General features: G+C 41.0%; 1 protein-coding gene across 1 annotated transcript in view; it reads left to right on the forward strand.

The window, feature by feature from the left end:
- The window catches only part of LOC131276293 (constitutive coactivator of peroxisome proliferator-activated receptor gamma-like), a 32,327-nt gene extending 14,015 nt beyond the window's left edge, over positions 1–18,312 (forward strand). Inside the window, 4 exon segments of the mRNA XM_058289246.1 lie at positions 14,613–14,632; positions 15,982–15,985; positions 16,705–16,782; positions 18,296–18,312. Coding sequence (XP_058145229.1) covers positions 14,613–14,632; positions 15,982–15,985; positions 16,705–16,782; positions 18,296–18,312 — 119 coding nt within the window.
- Positions 18,313–21,121: the final 2,809 nt, after the last annotated feature.

Raw genomic sequence — 21,121 nt, forward strand, 5'->3', positions numbered from 1 at the left:
CACAAGGCTATCAATCCATTAAAATCCTAAATATTTACTTAAAAGTTGACTTTTTCCCCCCCACATGTGTATACAAAAAAGAATTCTGGGGTGCTTTTCTGTTATGTTTTTTTTTTTAAGGACTAAGGCCACACACAATTTAGAATAAACCAACAGTATAAAAATACTACAGAACCGTAAGGACAAGATATACATTTTTTATAAGTCTGGAGAACTGTTATCAAATTTTTAAATCCCAGTAATTAAAAGGTTAAACTCAACATTGCTTCTCCTCATCCTCTTTCTCCCTGCCCAGTGCCAACCCTCCCACCCCCGTACATCCTCACATACCCCTCATACTTGAGCAAAATCGGCCTCCTCTCAAGCTGCTTTGAGTCTGTTCAACCCTTTCGAGACCTTGTGTATTTGCCTAATCTAGTCAGAGTTTTTTGGGGACAGAGTTGGGAAGTATAGACAGTTCCACAGTTTTGCTCCCAGGGGGAAATGTCTTAGTTATATATAAAAGCTTTTACAAAGTTGAATAACATGTCCTTTGGGGATACCAATAGAGCAATTTGATTATTTTTCCATTTTCCTTGTGAAATGTCATAGGCAAGAAGTAGAGTAAAACTAACAAAGGATTTTTATTTAGTTAAGGACTTAGTTTCAGTTCAAACAAACACCTTTCTATTTCTTCTAGTATTGAAATAAATAAATCAAAAAGTATAAACTATGCTTAATATAGTTTTCAAACTGCTACTTAATTTCAATTTTTTGAATAGTGCTGTCAGAATTTGATTCTTCTCTACTTTTTTAGAGCCCTTGAATTAAACTTCACCTAGTTTTATTTTATTTTATTTCTTATTTCGTTTCTTTGAATCTGCAGTGCTTGCTATGTTGGTATAACTTTATTTGTTCTCTTGAACTCAGAGCCCAGCAAAGTGAAAGCTCCGATGAGAAAAACCAGTCTTTCCTTTTAGGATTTCCCAGACTTAATTTCCTCTTCTTTTTTCTTGATATATCAGACATTTAAAATGAGTATTTCATTTTTAATTCAGACAAATCAAATTGTTGCAAATGTTGCTGCTATGGTTTTAAAAATGAGTGTAAGATTAAAATCTGAAATGATAAGACATACAAGAGTATTTGCTAAACTTTAGGATTTTCCTATACATCATGTTTATTTTTTATTTCAAGATGTAGTCTCTGATATTGCTTTGCATCCACTTCAAGTTTTTTAAAGTAACACCGGCAATTGTAAGTCTAACTATAAGAATGATAATCTGAATTAAAAATGAAAAACAATTCTCCGCTGAAGATTTAGATTTGAATAGACATTATCCAGACTTCCAACATTATCCTTTATTAACATCAGTTATATTTTCTAGCCACTACATGCTAGCATTTTATCCTTTTTTGATAAAAGAATGAAACTAAAGCATATAGGTCTCATAATTTACATGTCCACTGTTGAAGAATTAGTCACAAAGTTAAGGCTAGAATGTAGAACCTGACAACATTGCTCTATTGTTTCACTATTGTGATTTAATTAGGCTACTGCTACCTCAGAGAAAATACTGAATTTTGATCTCCCTTTCTTTTAGCTACCCAATTCCTTTCTGGTATTCTACCCCATAATTTACCAAAATTTCAGATGAAATTTCATTTAGACAATGAAACAAGGCATCAACAGAGTTGAGTTTAACTTTTATTCTTGGGTAAATTAATTTTATATGTGAATGAATAGTTTTTCACGTTAATTCTCCATCTAGTAAATAGCTTTGAGTACTGAGTTTTACGAAGCATAGTTTACCTTTGTTCTGTGACCATCTTGCTTGGTCAGTAAAAGTCATCAGAAGTAAATCAGTTAAAAAAATAAAAGCTTTAGTTAATCTCTTCGTTTAAGAATGCAGTGTATTCTTGCTTTTTGCTGTAGTTATAGTCTCTAGAGTTGCTGCAAATGCTAAATTAGCAAATACTGAACCAAAGGAGATACATAGTGTTAGGTTCCTTTGAACCTCTGGTCACAAAATTTCATCAACCAGTTAATAAATTATCTTGTTTTATGTGCTTTTCTGTAACAACACCTTATTTAACATATGTGTTTGATTCATTAGCATTTAACTCATGGCCAATAGCACTGTAATTGTGCCTCAGTGAAGCTTATGTAAACATCTATATTTACCCTATAAGACACATCACAGCCTTCTTGCATTTAGGACCACTGGACAGCCCTTCAGCACTACACTTGGGGATTATTTTAAACAGTGAAATCACACACACACACAAAAGTACAAAAATGTGAAAAATGTGGCACTAAATATACCACAAAAAAGACACTTGTTTACTCTGTGAAAACGGAAACAAAAGAGTCAGGGCACTATAGTTACTAGTAATAATTTGACGATGCTCTTTCATAATTTGTTGCAAATGTTTCACAGCAATGCAAGGTGTTTGTGGTGGGGTGATGCATAGGAGCCCAGTATGATGATATGCATGTTTGTTTCGTAAGTTCACAACTTTTACTATATACTTATTGTTTATTAGGTTCATGTATGAGTGATATACTTCAATAAATTCTTTTTAAAATGAAAAAATAGAGGGAGGGGGCAAGATGGCGGCTGAGTGAACATCCCTGTTAGAGTCTTCTGCAGGGAATCGGCTGGGCGGCGTTGGAGACTCTTTGGGACCGGATTGTTTCGGGATTTTTGCTGGTCCGGAGGTGTCTGGACATCGATTTGGAGGGAAGGTAACAGAGAGGATTCGTCTGTGAAATATACACGGAGATCCCAGCTACCTGCAGAGGATTCCCTTCTTGGGTAGGCGGAGACGAGGCATCTAGCCCCGCTCGGTGGGGCTGAGCCAGGCCGGGCCGGGCCGCGGTAGCGTTTGGAGCCGGGCGGGGCCGGTGCAGGCCCCGGCTGCGGGCCGCGGTAGCGTTTGGAGCCGGGCGGGGCCGGTGCAGGCCCCGGCTGCGGGCCGCGGTAGCGCTTGGAGCCGGGCGGGGCCGGTGCAGGCCCCGGCTGCGGGCCGCGGTAGCGCTTGGAGCCGGGCGGGGCCGGTGCAGGCCCCGGCTGCGGGCCGCGGTAGCGCTTGGAGCCGGGCGGGGCCGGTGCAGGCCCCGGCTGCGGGCCGCGGTAGCGCTTGGAGCCGGGCGGGGCCGGTGCAGGCCCCGGCTGCGGGCCGCGGTAGCGCTTGGAGCCGGGCGGGGCCGGTGCAGGCCCCGGCTGCGGGCCGAGGTAGCGCTTGGAGCCGGGCGGGGCCGGTGCAGGCCCCGGCTGCGGGCCGCGGTAGCGCTTGGAGCTGGGCGGGGCCGGTGCAGGCCCCGGCTGCGGGCCGAGGTAGCGCTTGGAGCCGGGCGGGGCCGGTGCAGGCCCCGGCTGCGGGCCGCGGAAGCGCTTGGAGCCGGGCGGGGCCGGTGCAGGCCCCGGCTGCGGGCCTCGGTAGCGCTTGGAGCCGGGCGGGGCCGGTTCAGGCCCCGGCTGCGGGCCGCGGTAGCGTTTGGAGCCGGGCGGGCCCGGGTCAGGCCGCGGCGGGTACGGAGCCGGGCAGGGCCGGTCCAGGCCGCGGTGGCGGGAGGTGGATGCCGGAGCCGGCTGGGCCGCTGTAGCGAGCGGAGCTGGGCGGAGCCAGGCCAGGCCAAGGCGGCGTGAGGAGCCGGGCAGAGCCGGTCCAAGCCTCCGCGGCGGGCGGAGCCGGGCCTGCGGAGGGGTTTCTGGTTTTTTTTGTTTTTTTTTGTTTGCTTGTTTGTTTGTTTTAATTTTACTTAAATTTTTTTTTTTTTTTTTTTTTTTTGAGCATCTGCAGTACTGGGGAGTTCGTGGGCCCTGGGCGGCCTATTGGGGGTTTGTGGGAAGGGAGGTGCTTGCAGACCCATTTGGGCAGACAGACGGGGGGGTTTTAGGGCAAAGCGGGGGGAAGTTGTTGTTTTAGATAGTGTTGCAATTGTGACACGTGTGTACCTGTATCTCTCTTCTCCCTATCCGTTCCCCACCGTTTGCCCATCCTCTTTTTCTTTCTTCCTTTCTTCTTGCCTTTCTTTTTTCTCTATTATAATTAGTTTGTTTTTTTGTTTGTTTGTTTTTTTTTCGGTTTTCTCTTTCCCTCTTGTCCCTCATCTTCCACTTATTTTTACTTTAATTCAAGTATACAATAGGTGCTACAGGGAACACCTCACATTTGCTGGGTTTTCCCATCCTCCACTGCCTCATTTCTGTGTGAACTGATTTAGGCTACCTACACTATCCCCCTTCCCCTGCATCTTGATATCCACTATCATCTACTGTCTCTCCTATATTCCACCCCCCACCTCCCGTTCTTTGATCCACAAAGTGTCTAACTCTTAATTTCTAATACCTTTGTTCTGTTTTCTGTCTATTATCCACTCTTGAAACTATTACCTTTCTTTTCTTTTTCCCTCTCTCATGAAAACAATAGCTGTGTAGTTCATACCATATTCCTCCCAAATTCAGCCATCAACTTCATAAAAGGTACTCTACCTACAGCTATAACTCTATACAATCTACATGAATCTAACCTCCATCCTTCCAGATCTCATATTCCTGCTTTATTAACATACATCACCAATACAACTTTACACTTTTCCCTTGCTTACACAATTGCCTTTCCCCAACACTAATACTTTCCTCTAAAGTGAACTTAACCAACAACAAGTAACTAGAATAAGAAGAAAAAAGTGACAAAGAGAAGATATAACACCTGTGCAAAAATAACAACTAATTAACCTCCAAGAGCAGAGAAAGAAGCTAAGGAACTGATTAAATTCGTCAAAATAAAGAGATGACCAGAAAGCAACAAAAATCTATGAACCAAACCAATAATCAGGAAAACATGGCTGAATCCAATCAACAAACCAATAATCACGAAGGGGAGCAAAACTTGGCACAAGCAATGAAAGATCTCAGAACATTTATCACCGACAAATTTGATGCAGTAATGAAAGAGGTTAACAACATGAAGACATCACTTGGAGGGGAAATTGCAGACATACGCAAAAACATAACAGATATGATGGGAATGAACACCACAGTTCAAGAAATCAAAAATACACTTGCAGCAAATATCAGCAGACTAGAAGAGACAGAGCAGAGAATTAGTGATGTGGAAGACAGTACATCAGAAATCAAACAGATAGTAGAAGGGGTCAATAAGAAGATAGAAAAAATCCAATTAGGATTTAGGGACCTGAATGACAATGCAAAACGCTCAAACATACGTATTATAGGCATTCCAGAAGGTGAAGAGAAGGGAAAGGGGTCAGAAAGAGTGTTGCAGGAAATAATGACTGAAAACTTCCCAAATCTACTGAAAGAGACAGATGTACATATCCAAGAAGCACAGCGCACTCCACAAGTCATAAACCCCAACAGGCCCACCCCAAGACATATACTTGTCAAATTATCCAATGCTCAAGACAAAGAGAAGATCCTAAAAGCAGCAAGAGAAAAGAAAACCATCACATACAAGGGAAGCTCAATTAGATTAAGTGCTGATTTCTCTTCTGAAACCATGGAGGCAAGAAGACAGTGGTATGATATAGTCAAGGTACTAAAGGAAAAAAATTTCCAACCAAGAATACTCTATCCAGCTAAACTAGCATTCAAACATGATGGAGAGTTCAAAATATTCGCAGACAAACAGAAACTGAAAGAGTATACCAACAAGAAACCTCCCCTTCAAGAAATTCTAAAGGGAGTTCTGCAGGAAGAAAGGAAAAAACAGGAAAGGCAAAGTTGGAGGAGAGTATAAGACCAACAACAACAACAAAAAAGACAAAAAAAAAATATACAAACAAAATATGACAAACACAAATCCAATCAAAATATGGCTAACACAAATAATTCCTTGATAGTAATAACACTGAATGTCAATGGATTAAACTCACCTATCAAAAGATTCAGACTGGGACACTGGATAAGGAAATATGACCCATCCATATGCTGTCTACAAGAGACACATCTTAGACCCAGAGACGCATGGAGATTGAAAGTGAAAGGCTGGAAAACAATCATACAAGCTAACAATAACCAAAAAAAGGCAGGAGTAGCTATATTAATATCAGACAAAATAGACTTTAAATGTGAAACAATTGTGAGAGACAAAGAAGGATACTACATTTTAGTCAAAGGGAAAATCTGTCAAGAAGATCGAACAATCATAAATATCTATGCCCCTAACAAGGGTGCCTCTAAATACGTCAGGCAAACGCTGGAAAAACTAAGTGAAAGAATAGATACATCTACAATTATAGTGGGGGATTTTAATACACCACTTTCAATTCTGGACAGAACATCTCAAAAGAGAATCACCAAAGACACAAAACATCTGAATAGTATATTAGAGGAGCTCGATCTAATAGACATATATAGATCGCTACACCCAAACACAGCAGGATATACATTTTTCTCAAGCGCACATGGATCATTCTCCAAGATAGATCATATGCTAGGCCACAAAGAAAGGCTGAACGAATTCAGAAAGATTGAAATCATACAAAACATTATCTCTGACCACAGTGGAGTCAAGCTGGAGATTTGCAAGGGAAAGAAGCCCAGATTTCACACCACGATTTGGAAATTAAACAACACACTCTTAGAAAAACAGTGGGTCAAAGAGGAAATCTCAAAAGAAATCAATGACTACCTTGAAACAAATGATAATGATAACACAACATACCAAAATTTATGGGATGCAGCAAAAGCAGTACTGAGAGGGAAGTTTATAGCCATAAATTCATATATCAAAAAAGAAGAAAGAGCAAAAATTGAAGAACTAACTGCACATTTGAAGGAATTAGAAAAACAACAACAAAGTAACCCAACAGGAAGAAGAAGGAAGGAAATAACAAAGATAAGAGCAGAACTAAATGAAATAGAAAATAAGAAAGCACTTGAACAGATAAACAAGACCAAGAGCTGGTTTTTTGAGAAGATTAACAAAATTGACAAACCTTTAGCAACACTAACAAAGAAAAAAAGAGAGAAGATGCAAATACACAAAATAAGAAATGAGAAAGGCGATATCACCACTGACCCCACAGAAATAAAGACTATCATAAGAGGATATTTTGAAAAACTATATTCCAACAAAAATGACAATCTAGAGGAAATGGACAAATTCCTAGAAACACATAAACAGCCCATATTGACAAAAGAAGAAATTGATGATCTTAACAAACCAATCACAAGCAGAGAGATAGAATCAGTTATTAAAAATCTCCCAACTAAGAAGAGCCCAGGGCCAGATGGCTTCACAGGTGAATTCTATAAAACATTCCGGAAAGAACTGACACCAATCCTGCTGAAACTATTCCAAACCATCGAAACAGAAAGAACATTACCCAACTCCTTCTATGATGCCAACATTACCCTAGTACCAAAGCCAAACAAAGACATCACAAGAAAGGAAAATTACAGACCAATTTCTCTAATGAACCTAGGCGCAAAAATACTTAACAAAATACTTGCTAATCGTATTCAACAACACATTAAACGAATTATACACCACGACCAAGTGGGATTCATCCCAGGTATGCAAGGATGGTTCAACATAAGAAAATCAATCAACGTAATACACCATATAAACAGATTGAAGGAAAAAAATCACATGATTATATCTATTGATGCAGAAAAAGCATTTGACAAAATACAGCACCCTTTCTTGATAAAAACACTCCAAATGATTGGAATACAAGGAAATTTTTTAAACATGATAAAGAGTATATATGAAAAACCTAAAGCCAATATTGTTTACAATGGAGAAATCCTAGACTCCTTCCCTCTAAACTCAGGAACAAGACAAGGATGCCCACTGTCGCCGCTCCTATTTAACATTGTCTTAGAAGTACTTGCTCGAGCACTGAGGCAAGAACCAGAAATAAAAGGCATTCAAATTGGAAAGGAAGAAGTCAAAATTTCATTATTTGCAGATGACATGATCCTATACATAGAAAACCCTGAGAGATCTACAACGAAGATTCTAGAACTCATAAATGAGTTTAGTAAAGTCGCAGGTTATAAGATCAATGCGCAAAAATCAGTAGCATTTCTGTACACCAATAATGAGCAAGATCAGGAGGAAATCAAGAAACAAATACCATTCACAATAGTAAATAAAAAAATCAAATACTTAGGAATAAATTTAACTAAAGAGGTAAAGAACTTATACACTGAGAACTATACAAGATTGTTCAAGGAAATCAAAGAAGACCTAAATAAATGGAAGACTATTCCTTGTTCATGGATAGGAAGACTGAACATTATTAAGATGTCTATCCTACCAAAATTGATCTACACATTCAATGCAATCCCAATAAAAATCAATGCAGCCTTCTTTAAGGAACTAGAAAAACTAACTATGAAATTTATTTGGAAAGGAAAGAGACCCCGAATAGCCAAAGACATACTGAAAAAGAAAAACGAAATTGGAGGAATCACACTACCTGACTTCAAAACATACTATAAAGCTACGGTGGTGAAAACAGCATGGTATTGGCATAAGGAGAGACATATAGACCAATGGAATCGAATTGAAAGCTCTGATATAGAACCTCACATATACAACCACATAATATTCGATAAAGCCACCAAACCCTCTCAACTGGGAGAGAGTGGCCTATTCAACAAATGGTGTCTGGAGAACTGGATAGCCATATGTAGAAGAATGAAAGAGGATTACCATCTCACACCTTATACAAAGATCAACTCAAGATGGATCAAAGACCTAAATATAAAAGCCAAGACCATAAAAACCTTAGAAAGCAGTGTAGGGAAACATCTACAGGACCTTGTAATAGGTAATGGATTTATGAATATCTCACCAAAAGCACGAGCAGCAAAAGAACTAATAGATAAATGGGACTTCCTCAAAATTAAAGCCTTCTGCACCTCAAAGGAGTTTGTCAAGAAAGTAAAAAGGGAGCCCACACAGTGGGAGAAAATATTTGGCAATCATATATCTGATAAGAAACTTATAACTTGCATATATAAAGAACTCCTACATCTTGAAAATAAAAAGATAAACAATCCATTTAAAAAATGGGAAAAAGACTTAAACAGACACTTCTCCGAAGAAGAAATACAAATGGCAAGAAAGCACATGAAAAAATGTTCCAAATCTCTAGCTATCAGGGAAATGCAAATCAAAACCACAATGAGATACCATCTTACACCCATAAGATTGGCAGCTATGAAAAAAACAGAAGAATACAAGTGCTGGAGAGGATGTGAAGGAAGGGGAACACTCATCCACTGCTGGTGGGAATGCAGAAGGATCCAACCATTCTGGAGAACAGTATGGCGGTTTCTCAAAAAACTAGCCATAGATTTGCCATATGACCCAGCAATACCACTGCTGGGAATATACCCAGCAGAACTGAAAACAAGAACACAAACCAATATATGTACACCAATGTTCATAGCAGCATTGTTCACTATTGCCAAAAGTTGGAATCAACCCAAATGCCCATCAACAGACGAGTGGATCAATAAAATGTGGTATATACACACAATGGAATACTACTCGGCTGTAAGAACAAACACACTACAAACACATGTGATAACATGGATGAATCTTGAGAACCTTATGTTGAGTGAAGCAACCCAGACATTGAAGGACAAATACTACATGACCTCAATGATATGAAATAAACAAGCTGCCCTAGATAGCAAGAGACTGAACGATAGGCTTGCAGGAAATCGGAGGGTGGAGGAAGGATATGAGCCGATGTCTGCAGGGGTGGAATTTAAGACGAGATGGTGGTAAGTATGAACACAAAGAAGAGATAAAAGGGGGGCAAGGGGTTGCCTTTGCTTGGGGCTTTGCGGGTTTGAGGGTGGCTGGGGAGGGACGGGTGGGTAACGTTGCCCAAAAGTGGGGGGAGGGAGGGGTAGCATACGAACCAGGAGAGGGTCAGGTGTTGGTGGAGAGTAAAATGCCGAGAAAATCATATCAAAATATAATAAAGAGGGTTACCTGTTTAGAATGCTCGGAGGGGAGGGTCTGATGCAGGACGGGCTCCTGGGGAATGTCTAAATGCTCATTCTGCCAGAGTGGGTGACACCATGGGGTAGAAACCCAAGTAGTGAGAGTGGGGGTGGACCCACATCCTGGGGAGGACTAATGCCATCCAATAGAGGGAACTGTATCCCTCGAGAGAAAGGGTGGCTCCCAGGGCATTGGGGCAGTTGAGCAAGTTAGGCCCTGAACACTATTCCATCTATCTCTGGAAGTGGCTCCTCAGGAAACGGAGGTTGGCTATCACTGAGGGCACTAAGGTGGAAGGGAAAATGGACGTTAAATGTGTGGAACCAAAGTAAATGGGGGGTAAGAGAGGAGTTTCTTGAGAGTACACAAGGATGGATATAAAACATGTAATATTACACCATAACATATAGGAGATGACAGACTGATAATGTAAACCATAATGTAAAACATAGGATAACTAAAAATGTAAAGAACTGTGTATCCTAAAGTATGCACCATAATGTAAATACAGATGTCACCTTGTTAGAAAGCTAATGTCTCAGACTCTGTACATCACTTTAAGTAAATATGATATGAATAGGGCGTAAGAGTATCACTGTGGAAGGGAAAAGGTTTTCTGGTGGATGTGTGGGAGTGCTGTATATTATATATATACATTGCTGTGGTCTAGGACTCCTGTGAAGAAAAGCTGAATAATTAGGGGCGGGGGGGGGGGGGGAAGAAAAAAATAGGATGTGGAATTTTTTCAAGTCAACATTCTTTATCTAAGTTCTTTATCTAACTTTATCCAAGTTCTTTATCTATCCTTTAAACTCATCGCTATATGCCATTCCCTAGTAAGGGACCATGACATTATATTGGGCTTCAAATTTCGGGGAGTTCTGGATCACAGAGTGTTTCAATAATGGCAATGGAGGGATACTGGTATGGGATACCAATGACAGATGATATATGACTGACAGGGAGCTGTACAGAACATATATCCAGGGTGCATGGTAATGTTTGGATATACTCATAGTGGCAACAATTAAAAACCACAGTAGGGGGGGTACTGGGTTCCCGGCCAGTGGTGCTCTGTCGTGGTCCCTAGGGGAGCAGCGACAGTCTCCCAGGTACAGTGGTGGGGACCGGGAGGGAGTGAGGGTTCAACAGTGAGCCCCTGATACTAATGACTATGCTTGTGAGCTGATAAACCCAAAATAATAACAAGGCCTAGAGCAACTTTGTGCCTGGGAATTTCCTTCTGTCAGCCTTCATGTTACTCAAATGTGGCCAGTCTCGAAGCCAAACTCAGCATGTAAATGCAATGCCTTCCCCCCAGCGTGGGACATGACACCCGGGGATGAGCCTCCCTGGCAACGAGGGACCACTATCAACTACCAACTGATGATGCAACTGGAAAATGACCTTATACGGAAGGTTCAATGCGGATCAGCAGAATATCCATGTCTACATAAAATACCATGACTTTAAAATGCTGTTTGACCTAAAGTAAGGGGGAAATGGAAAGGAGAAATGAGTTTATATGGCTACGAGTTTCTAAAAAAGAGTCTGGAGGCTGGCAGAAGGTTTGCCCTCATGCACAACTGAGCAGAGTCAGAGAGACAGATAAAGCAGATACAACCCCCAGATATTGGTTCCTTTGAGGGCTAAAGAGACCCATGGGAGTTATGGTCATGGCTGATGGGGTTAACTACCAGGGCAGATGGCCCCTCTTTGGAAATGGTGTTTATGTGTGATGAATCCGGACTCAGATGGGATCTCCCTTCATAAGACTTTCATGCTAATGTGCTGGAGGTGCAGTTAATGTTGGGGTTTAAGATATATTTAGGGGATTTGAATCTCTGGACTGACAATGTGATAGCCAGATCCTGAGCCTCAACAGACTCCAGCACCTACAATCTGATTTATTGGACTTACCACACTCAGCTAAGATGGAGGTGAAGAAGGACAACCACCACACCATGGAGCCTAGAGTGATTACAACTGAAAATGGGAGGATTGCATCCAGCATCCAGGTGGAATCTGAGCCTCCTCTTGACATAAAGGTGCAATGGACACAACCAATCCAGTGTCCACATAGAAGAGGTGGCATTGGATTGGGAAAAGTGGACATAATGGACAAAGGGTATGGGGAAAGGCAGGAAGAGATGAGAGGTGGAGGCATCTTCGGGACATGGAGCTGCCCTGGATGGTGCTTCAGAGGTAATCACCGGACATTGTAAATCCTCACAGGGCCTACATGATGGAATAGAGGAGAGTATGGGCCATGATGTGAACCAATGTATATGAGGTGCAGAGGTGCCCAAAGATGTACTTACCAAATCCAATGGATGTGTCATGATGATGGGAACGAGTGTTGTTGGGGGGGGGAGAGGGGGGGTGGGGGGGTGGGGTTGAATGGGACCTCACATATATATTTTTAATGTAATATTATTATAAAGTCAATAAAAAATAAAAAATAAAAAAAAAAAAATAAAATGAAAAAATAAAAAATAAATAAAGGGCAGAGCATCACCTTGTTCAACCACAGCTGGGAATGTGCACATCAGATGATTCAAAATTTTCACTGCTTGCACATGTCTTGAATGACTATAAAAGTACCACAAGGATTGATTCTGGGGTTACAAATAAGTTTTAGTGAGTAGACAAATTCGCAAATATGGAATCCCGTACAGTGGGGAGTGTACTTTATAATTAAATATGGACATTAACCCTAGTTCACCTAATACCGATTATTGAGGAAAGAGGGAATCTGGTCTTTGTGGTTCCCTCCAGTCTTGTTTTGCTTGCTGAGTCTTGTACAGAATCATGGTTTTATAGATTTTATGGTTCAACTGCTCTAGATGACCAACTGTTTCATTCTGGACTGTAGCTGAATTACTGACTCAGTTGTGTGGCATTTCTCTTGGAATTTTTGTTCATAAAACTGACTTACTTAGGTTTTAACAAGAAAGGAAGTAATAGAAAATCTGCTTTTTTTTTTTTTAATAAAGAATACCAGTGCCTAACACAAAATTCTTCACTCTCTCTGTATAAGTTATTTAGACTTAAAACTATTTGGGAAGTCAACTCTAAACCTCTGTGTTGTGAACAGTTTAGGATGAAGCATCACTTTCTGCATCGGTGATATAATTATGGCTTTGTATATATTTTAGTAATTTCCCAAGAAGGACATTTGGCAAACTGAGCATTGACAGTTGTGGAACGTTCTTACCCAGTGAGTTACTAAAGCCTAGTAATATCTTTTGGCATGAGAGACTAAATTCTTTCTGAAATAGCAATTTAGGATACAGTTCACTGAGTTGACCAATTTTGTTTTTATTAGAGCAGCTTTAAGTTTACAGAAAAATTGTTCAGAACATTCCCTTATACCTCCCACTCACATGCAGTTTTCCCTATTACCATTTTGCGTTAGTGTGGTACTGAAGGCGGCCAGTCGGCTGCAGCTCGTGGACCTGCTCCGCGGGGGGAGAGGGCCTTCCTCACACTGCCAGTGTGAGATACGGGTTGTCGGGGCGACCTCTCTTGCCTCGCTCAGGGAACCGCCGCCGGGGCCACAAACCAGCTGCAGCGAAGAGGACCAGGCTACGAACTCACACAAACACCGGTCGGAAGAAACAGGAGACTTTATTAGGAGGGCCAGCACGTGTGGGCTCATGCGCATGTGTGGGCTCATGCGCAATCTGCAGACGGTTAGGGGAAGAGGAGGAGAAGGGGGAATATATAGGGATATGGTAATTTAGGGGAGGTGCATGGGCCTTGGCCTTGCCCCATGACTCAGCATTCCTGACTCATCATGACTCAGCACTCCTGACTCACCATGACTCAGCACTCCTGACTCATCATGACTCAGCACCTATGACTCAGCACTGTGATGGCACCCAGGCCCACAACACGGCCTATTCTCCCTACATGGTACTTTTGTTACAATGGATAAAACAATATCATGACCATGCTATTAATTTAAGCCCACTGTTTACATTAGCGTTCACTCTTTGTGTTGTACAGTTCTATGGTTTGTGTGTGTGTGTGTGTGAGGTAATTTATATACAACCTAAAATTTTCCCGAGTTGACTATTTTTTAACATAGTGAAACCCTAGGCCAGGACGATTACATAGGAAATGGTTTGTTTTGTTTTGTTTTGTTTTTCAACTATAAGAATACTTTCTCAGACTTTCTCCGTATGTGTGAATTTAGGCTGAGTTGAATTTGTTCATTCAACTTATTTTAACGAGCATTGTTCTGTGCTGGAAAATGGAGATACCATATGAAGAAGACATAGTTCTTGTCCTCAAGGAGCTCACAGTTAGGAGGGGTTGGTTCGCATTTACATTCCATTAGCCAAAGTACCGTGATGGATGTAGGATGCTTCAGGAATTCACGGGAAGGGCATTAGATCCCATCTTTGAGGAGCTGACATCGAAGCTTAACAGAAAAGTAGAAATGACTGAGTGAAAAGCAAGGGAGGTGAACCACAGAGGAGAAGGGTTTGGGGACCAGGGGGTCCCACACCAAAGAAACACCACATCCAAACCCTGATGTATGAGAAGGTATGAGTTGGAGGAGCTGGAGGTAGATCAGCACAGCTGGACCCCGAAGCGTGAGCCAGAGGCTTGGTTCCCAGAGGCCAGCAGCACCTGCGCTGTCTGAGAACTCATTAGAAATGCGACTTTGTGAGTCCCACCTGCATCTGCTAAGGGAGGGGGGCCAGGAAACTGCTTCAACACGACCTCCGGGGATTCTGATGCTCGGTCGGTCGAGCATGAGAACTACTGGGGAAGAGGACAGTGAGCAGTGGGCTAGGGAGGAAGCAGCCGCCAGATCGTGAGGGCCTTAGGCCGTCTGCCCTCCTGTGTTCAGACTTTTACCCTGGGGGCATTGGGGAGATTTTAATTAGGGAGCAACCTGATGAAATTTTCATTCCAAGCATTGGATTAGAGAGGGATGAGACTGAAGTCTGAAAGAGTTATAACCAGGAGACTGTTATAACTAATCCAGGCGAAAGATAGTCATGGCCAGAACTAGGGTGGGAGTGGTTGGCATAAAGGGACTGGGTCCATTGCCGAGATAGTTCCGTTTACAGACTTGATTTTATTGGCTGTGAAGGGCACGGGCAAGGGTAGTCAAAAGCATTTTAGTTTGGGTGCCCAGGAAGTTCAAAGTGTCATTCACTAAGATAGGGAATATGACAGGAAAAAGAAGTTTGGGCTGGAAGATGGTCACTTTAGCCGCGGGCGTGTTGAGCTGGAGGTACCCATGGGAGGGTACAGCATGACGGGTGGCAACAGAGGTCCTGGGCTCAGGCCCCTCAGAGCCTTGGTTTCCTTTTCTGTATCTTTAGAGTTGTTACAAGGATGAAATGAGAAAATGCATGGTAAATGCCTAGCACATAGTAAACAAAAGCGTTAGCTGCTGCTGTCATCCCTAGTACAGGTGCCTGGGGCTTAGGAGAGAGCCAGGCGGACACTCAGGTGAAAGTGTCAGTCTAAGTGTGGAAGCCTTGGGAGTAGAGGAGTAGCGTGGAGCAGAGCAGGAGAGGAGAGCCCTGAGCAGGGAAGGGACGGGCAGAAAACTGCAGCCTTACAAAGGAATTCAGGAGGAGACCTGAGGGGTGGGAAAGAAACCAGGGGAAGGGGATGCCACAGAATCCGAAGGAAGCGGAAATGCTGATGAGAAGGCTGTGTGGCCAGCGGTGTAAGACAGAAGTGAGATCTAACTATGACAGGGACTCAGCACAGCCACTGGAGTCCGCGACGAGAGGCCCTTGCCGGCTGGCCTTGGCAAGGCCGGGTCCGGGGCGGAGTGTGGACGGAAGCGGGAAGCGCGACGAGCGCGCTGGGAGTGAGGCCGCGCTTCCAGCCAGGTTGGCTGTGAAGGGAGGCAGCAGCCGAGGGGGGCCTTGCCGTCCAGGGAAGAGGCTTCCAAGAGGAAAGGCGGGCCTAGTGAGTAGAGAAACGCCAAGAGGGTGGGATCCAGAGCCCAGATGGAGCGAGGCGGGTGTTAGGGGCACGAGGGGGTGGCATGGAAGCTGTAATAGAGCTCCAAGGCTGCCCTTACCCGATGGCCCCTGTGTTCTAACTTTAAGATAGGCTAGTTGAGAACACGGAGTCGGAGAGCTTTGATTTCACTTTAACTGTGTCGCGTAAGCGAAGAGAATTGAAATGGAAAGCATATAGAAGTACATTTGTTCTAGATTATTTCCCTCACTTTTGGAATAGTCACACGAAATATTAGTTTTGACAGTTGTTTAAAATAGTGTAAGACAGAACAGCCTTGTCTTATTTCAGCAAGTTGTCCTCAGTGTTTTATGGAGCACGTGGGAGGGAAGGCAGGAAGGCCATTTTAGTAATCGTTGATCAGCTCTCTGCTCTCCTTCAGACCTAGATTATACCCCCTTTGCTTTTTAGACTTTTGCTTCCAAGAGTACCTTGTTTCCTCAGGCACCTAGATTTTAGTCAGAGCCAGAGATTATTGTCCTTTCTGGAATGAATGAATGAGCCCCAGAGCTGATGAGGGTAGGAAACCAACTGTTGGATCACTGAAATCACTTTAATCACCCTTGGCCATGAGAACACACTTGCGCTGATGGATTTTGAGTTGGTTAAATGCAGGCAAATTTGGGTTTGTTACACTCTTAACCTGGTAGCAGAAGTTGGCATTGGTGTGCATTCCTTGACCCAGCTGTCTTTGTTTAGGTGGTGGTAGCTCCTCCACAGTGAAGGAGTGGTTTGTGTACTCTGGGAACCCGCTGAAGCGCCCGGATCTGGTGAAGCCTCTACAGATGAACATCACAGGTACAGGCAAACTGGACTACATTAAAACACAGATCTGTGTATTATATCTTCTAAGTCCCCAAAAGGATCAGGCAAGGATATGTACTTTTTCCAGATCTACATATACACTCATTTTCGTTTCAAACCTTAGCCCAAGATGAATATATTTATCTAGTATTGTTTTGAAAAGACAGAGGCAAGGACATTGTAGCAGACTCATCCTAGACCTGCTGCAATTCTGCCTCTCCTGGACAATCTGCCATATTGCTTTGCTCCTATCTTCTGCCTCCACCCCTGCTCAAGGTCCACACCAATGGGAAGAGAAGAGAACCCTTGAGAAAACCCCACGCCCCAAAGGTCAGTGTTGTTGTGGTTTAGAGCTCTTTGCTCCTGTACACCCAGTGTCTGAAGCATAGTGGGCTCCCAGTAAAGAGACACCAAATAAGCAAAACTGGATTCTTGGTGTTCTGTTTCAGTCAACTCTGGTCGTCTCCCACTACTGGAAGTTTACTTTGGGGAGTGGATGTGGCTCAGTGGTTAAGCTCCTGCTTCCCACATATGAGCTACCAGGTTCAATCCCCAGTACCTCCTAAAATAAGAAAGTATATTTTAATGAGTTCTAGAATTGAAGGGAGAGATAAAAAGAACAACTTAAACTGAAGAAACAAGTTTTATTTTCATTAAAACATGTCAAGAGAGAGGAAGAAAAACAAAGTTCACTTAAAACTTGGCAGCTTTTCTTCCTAAGAGTTCTTAGTATCTGAAAAATGCCAAGAATTTATACTATAAGGGATAATATTCTACATACAGATAGTTAAAAAAAACAGAGTGGATTTTAGAGTTTATTTTTAGTGGCCCTTTTCATTCTTTCAGAGAAACAAATATTTTTCTAAAACTTTGATATTCCATTTTTGTGTGCATTAAGTTCTCTCATCCCACTATTATTTTCCATCACATGAGCCTGTAAGTTACCAAATAAGTATTTGATTACAGCAAAATGTTTTTATAAAATGGAATTGAATTTGGAGAGAAGTTGAAAACTTTATTCTAGGGAAATGTTCCCTATTCTATCAATCAGTGATAGACTCAAGCTAAAAAAGTACTTGTCTTGAAAGGAGATACACTGAAATTTATTTTTACTGCAAGAAGTATTTTTAAATAATAGCAAAAATAATTTTTTAAAACTAATGTATATAATTACTACCCTATAATCTCTTTCCAAAAAGAATAAAAGAATTATTATAGTTCTCTTCATGGTTTGAGTTAAAGGGAATATTTGACTATCCATCATTATATTTTCAATTAATTTTAAAAGTTACTCTATATAATATTTTAATAAACTCTAGAAATAGTGTAATAATCAGAGCTACTGCTCCTAGAGTTTATTAAAACATTCTCTTTGGCCCTAAAAGAACGGCAAAGCTTATGCATATAGTACTACATCACAGAATTTTGCTTCTGGAAGGACCTTTGAAAGCCTATTCATATTTCATATCTAATAAACTAGTGATGTGATTTTGAATTTTTATTGCAGATAATTTAACTGAATGAATCTCATTGTGTATGCTTATGTTAATAATGATAAAGTAACATTTTAAAATTTAAAACTTTCCTGTATCCATGAGGAATAACGCCAAATGGTTTTAAAACTAAAATAGAAGCTTTTCTGTTACAGGTATTCTCCATTACTTACAAAAGCAATTATTATTAAGAACAACAGAATCCTACTGATTGATCCTCTGCTTCCACCTCTGTCAGGAAAATCTGAAATTGGCAATTCACCTTTCCCATAGGTGCTAAATACTGTTACATGAATAGTCAGTTGTTTCCAAGTAAAAGAAGCAACAAGGTCATCAAAGAGTTGAGCATCACCATAAGAGTACTCATTTCAGATTTTACTTGTTCTTCTGAGATCATTTCAGTTAAGTTGATCTCATAAATGCTACATTTTTCAAGGAGTTTCCTAATATTGTGGCTGGAAATGTTCTCTTTTTTTCTTTCTTTTTTTTTTTAAAGACCCTTTCCTTTAGCAGCACATATGATTTAGTGCTTGCTTTCTTAAATGGTAGAAATGAAAATTTTCTCTTTAAATTTTAGATAGCTTATTTACATGCATATATTTCCATCTCTGTTCATAAAGTATGTATATGTATGATATATACACCCATCATATGTATATTACATTTCACTTATCTACAATATATCATGAAAGATGTTTCTGATAACACAAGAAGGGTATACATTTTGAATTTTAGCTTCCTTAATCCAAACACAACTCTTAAAAACTCCTTGTGTTGCATATGTGTTTGTTTATTCACTCTCAACACACGTTACCCCTACTCTCATTTTTCTTCCCCAGTTTACTAGTAGCATGCATTGTGTGGGAATGAATCTTAGGCCAAACAAAAGGCAAATATTTGAAATAGCTTTTTCTACAGAAATTAGAACTGCTTCTTTAAACAAAGTACAGGGATTTTTTTCTCTTCTCAGTGTCATTTTTTTGGTTGTCTTAAGACATCTTTATTTTAGAAATCTAGAAAAGCTCATTTCACACATCTAATTGATAATTATCCATCCTGAATGATTTTTGAAGTGTTGTTTGGTTCAAGAAACAATAAGTAACCTTAATATTTGACTCACCAGAAGCTTGCAGAGCATCTTAGAAGACTTTCCGAAAACAGAATGGGGTGAAGTGTTATATTTCATGAGAAAAAAGTTTCTGCATTTGGTACATTCATTCTGTCATTTGCTATTACACAATTTTAGTGAAGTTTTCTCGGTTCACTTTTACATATACTGTTGAAGGTTTTCATCCTGACACTTGTTGTATACAAGTCAACAAAGTCTTGTCAAATCTTAGAGGTTTCTATGGCTGGTGAATAGAAGACTTAAAGTCACCAACTGTTAGATGTACACATGTATATGCAATTGGCACTGCAGGATGTGTATTCCAACAGATGCTAACATTGCTGCCAGTCTCGAAAATTACCTAGCCTGACCATCATAAATCAAGCTAAATGAATTTAAAAGCTCAATAGTGACCTTTCTTCCACTTGTAAAATATAGTTTGAAAATTTGTCAAATAAATGTAATACAAATACACAGAGTGACAAGCCAAGAATTCAGTTTTGCATTGAATATTTTTATAGCCACATTAATTATATTTTGAATGCATTAGATAGAAGTAGTGTAACAATATCATTTTGCAGACATGAAATTATACAGCTTACCCATGTAAATGTAGAGTTCAATGTCTTGAGATGTTAATATATTCTCCATTTATATCTCAATTGTTTGTTTATTGTAAATAGGCTGTTGAAATTTATCACTTCATTGAAAAGGAAAGATTTAGTTTGCATGTGAGTAGTCAGGGTTTTTTTGGTTGTTGTTTCATTTTGGCCAAGAATGTGCTACCAACAGAGATTGTTAAATAAATAGCTATTTGAATTGAACGTATGAATTAAAACCATCACTGATGAACTTGAGATGTAAGAATCTCTGCAGGGTAATTCCAGAAGTTTCACCTCTCACATTCTGAGAGTGGACTCAAGCCAGACAGTTTTATCGTTTTTCTCACCCTAAGAATATGCAAGAAAAATAACCATATGCTAACTCTAAAATCCAGTTATTAGAATACTTCTTTCCCTATAAAAAGCACATAGAAATACCAAAGCTTAGGGTCTAGGAGTCTGTATTCATTCACTTGTGTTCATAGCTGTAAAAATACGAATGGGACACTTGCTTTGTTACTAATGAGGCAAGTCCAGCAACCCTCCCCCAGGGTTTGAGTCCTCCCCTGCATGTCTCAAGACAGTCCTCAAAGCTGTCAGTCATAGAAATGACCTTCCTCCTGCCCTCTGCTTGATCCTCTGGGGTCTGTCCAGCCTGAAAAATCCCTTGGCTGCCTTGTCCATCTATTCTCACAAAAACTTTGACCAATTTATATAATTAGGTTTTGAAGTTGGTGCATTTTAGATGCAATGCTAGTGAGTGACCTAGAGACCAAAGTGCCTGTTCAGCACTCTAGATTATTCTTTGAAATATTTCGTATGCCCATGGAACCTGGGTGAAATGTGAGGGCACCTTGATCTTTATTGGAAGAACCTGCTTTTCTCATGATCTGGAGAGGTATGTGTTGGGGCAGGGGGGACTTGCCAGATGGTTTGGAAGTTTGAGCTTCTCTTCCTCTGATAGTTTCAGGCCTCTTAGAGTTAAAAACCATTTTTCTTAGAGTAAGTTTATCAATTAAAGAGAACCTAAATGGTCCTTCAAAGTAATTCATATCCTTTCTTGATTAAGATGATTGGAAATCTATCAACTAAGATGCACATCTTGGGAAGTGTATTTGGCTCAATGGAGA

Source organism: Dasypus novemcinctus, chromosome 27, assembly GCF_030445035.2.
Source record: "Dasypus novemcinctus isolate mDasNov1 chromosome 27, mDasNov1.1.hap2, whole genome shotgun sequence".
NCBI classification, from domain to species: domain Eukaryota; kingdom Metazoa; phylum Chordata; class Mammalia; order Cingulata; family Dasypodidae; genus Dasypus; species Dasypus novemcinctus.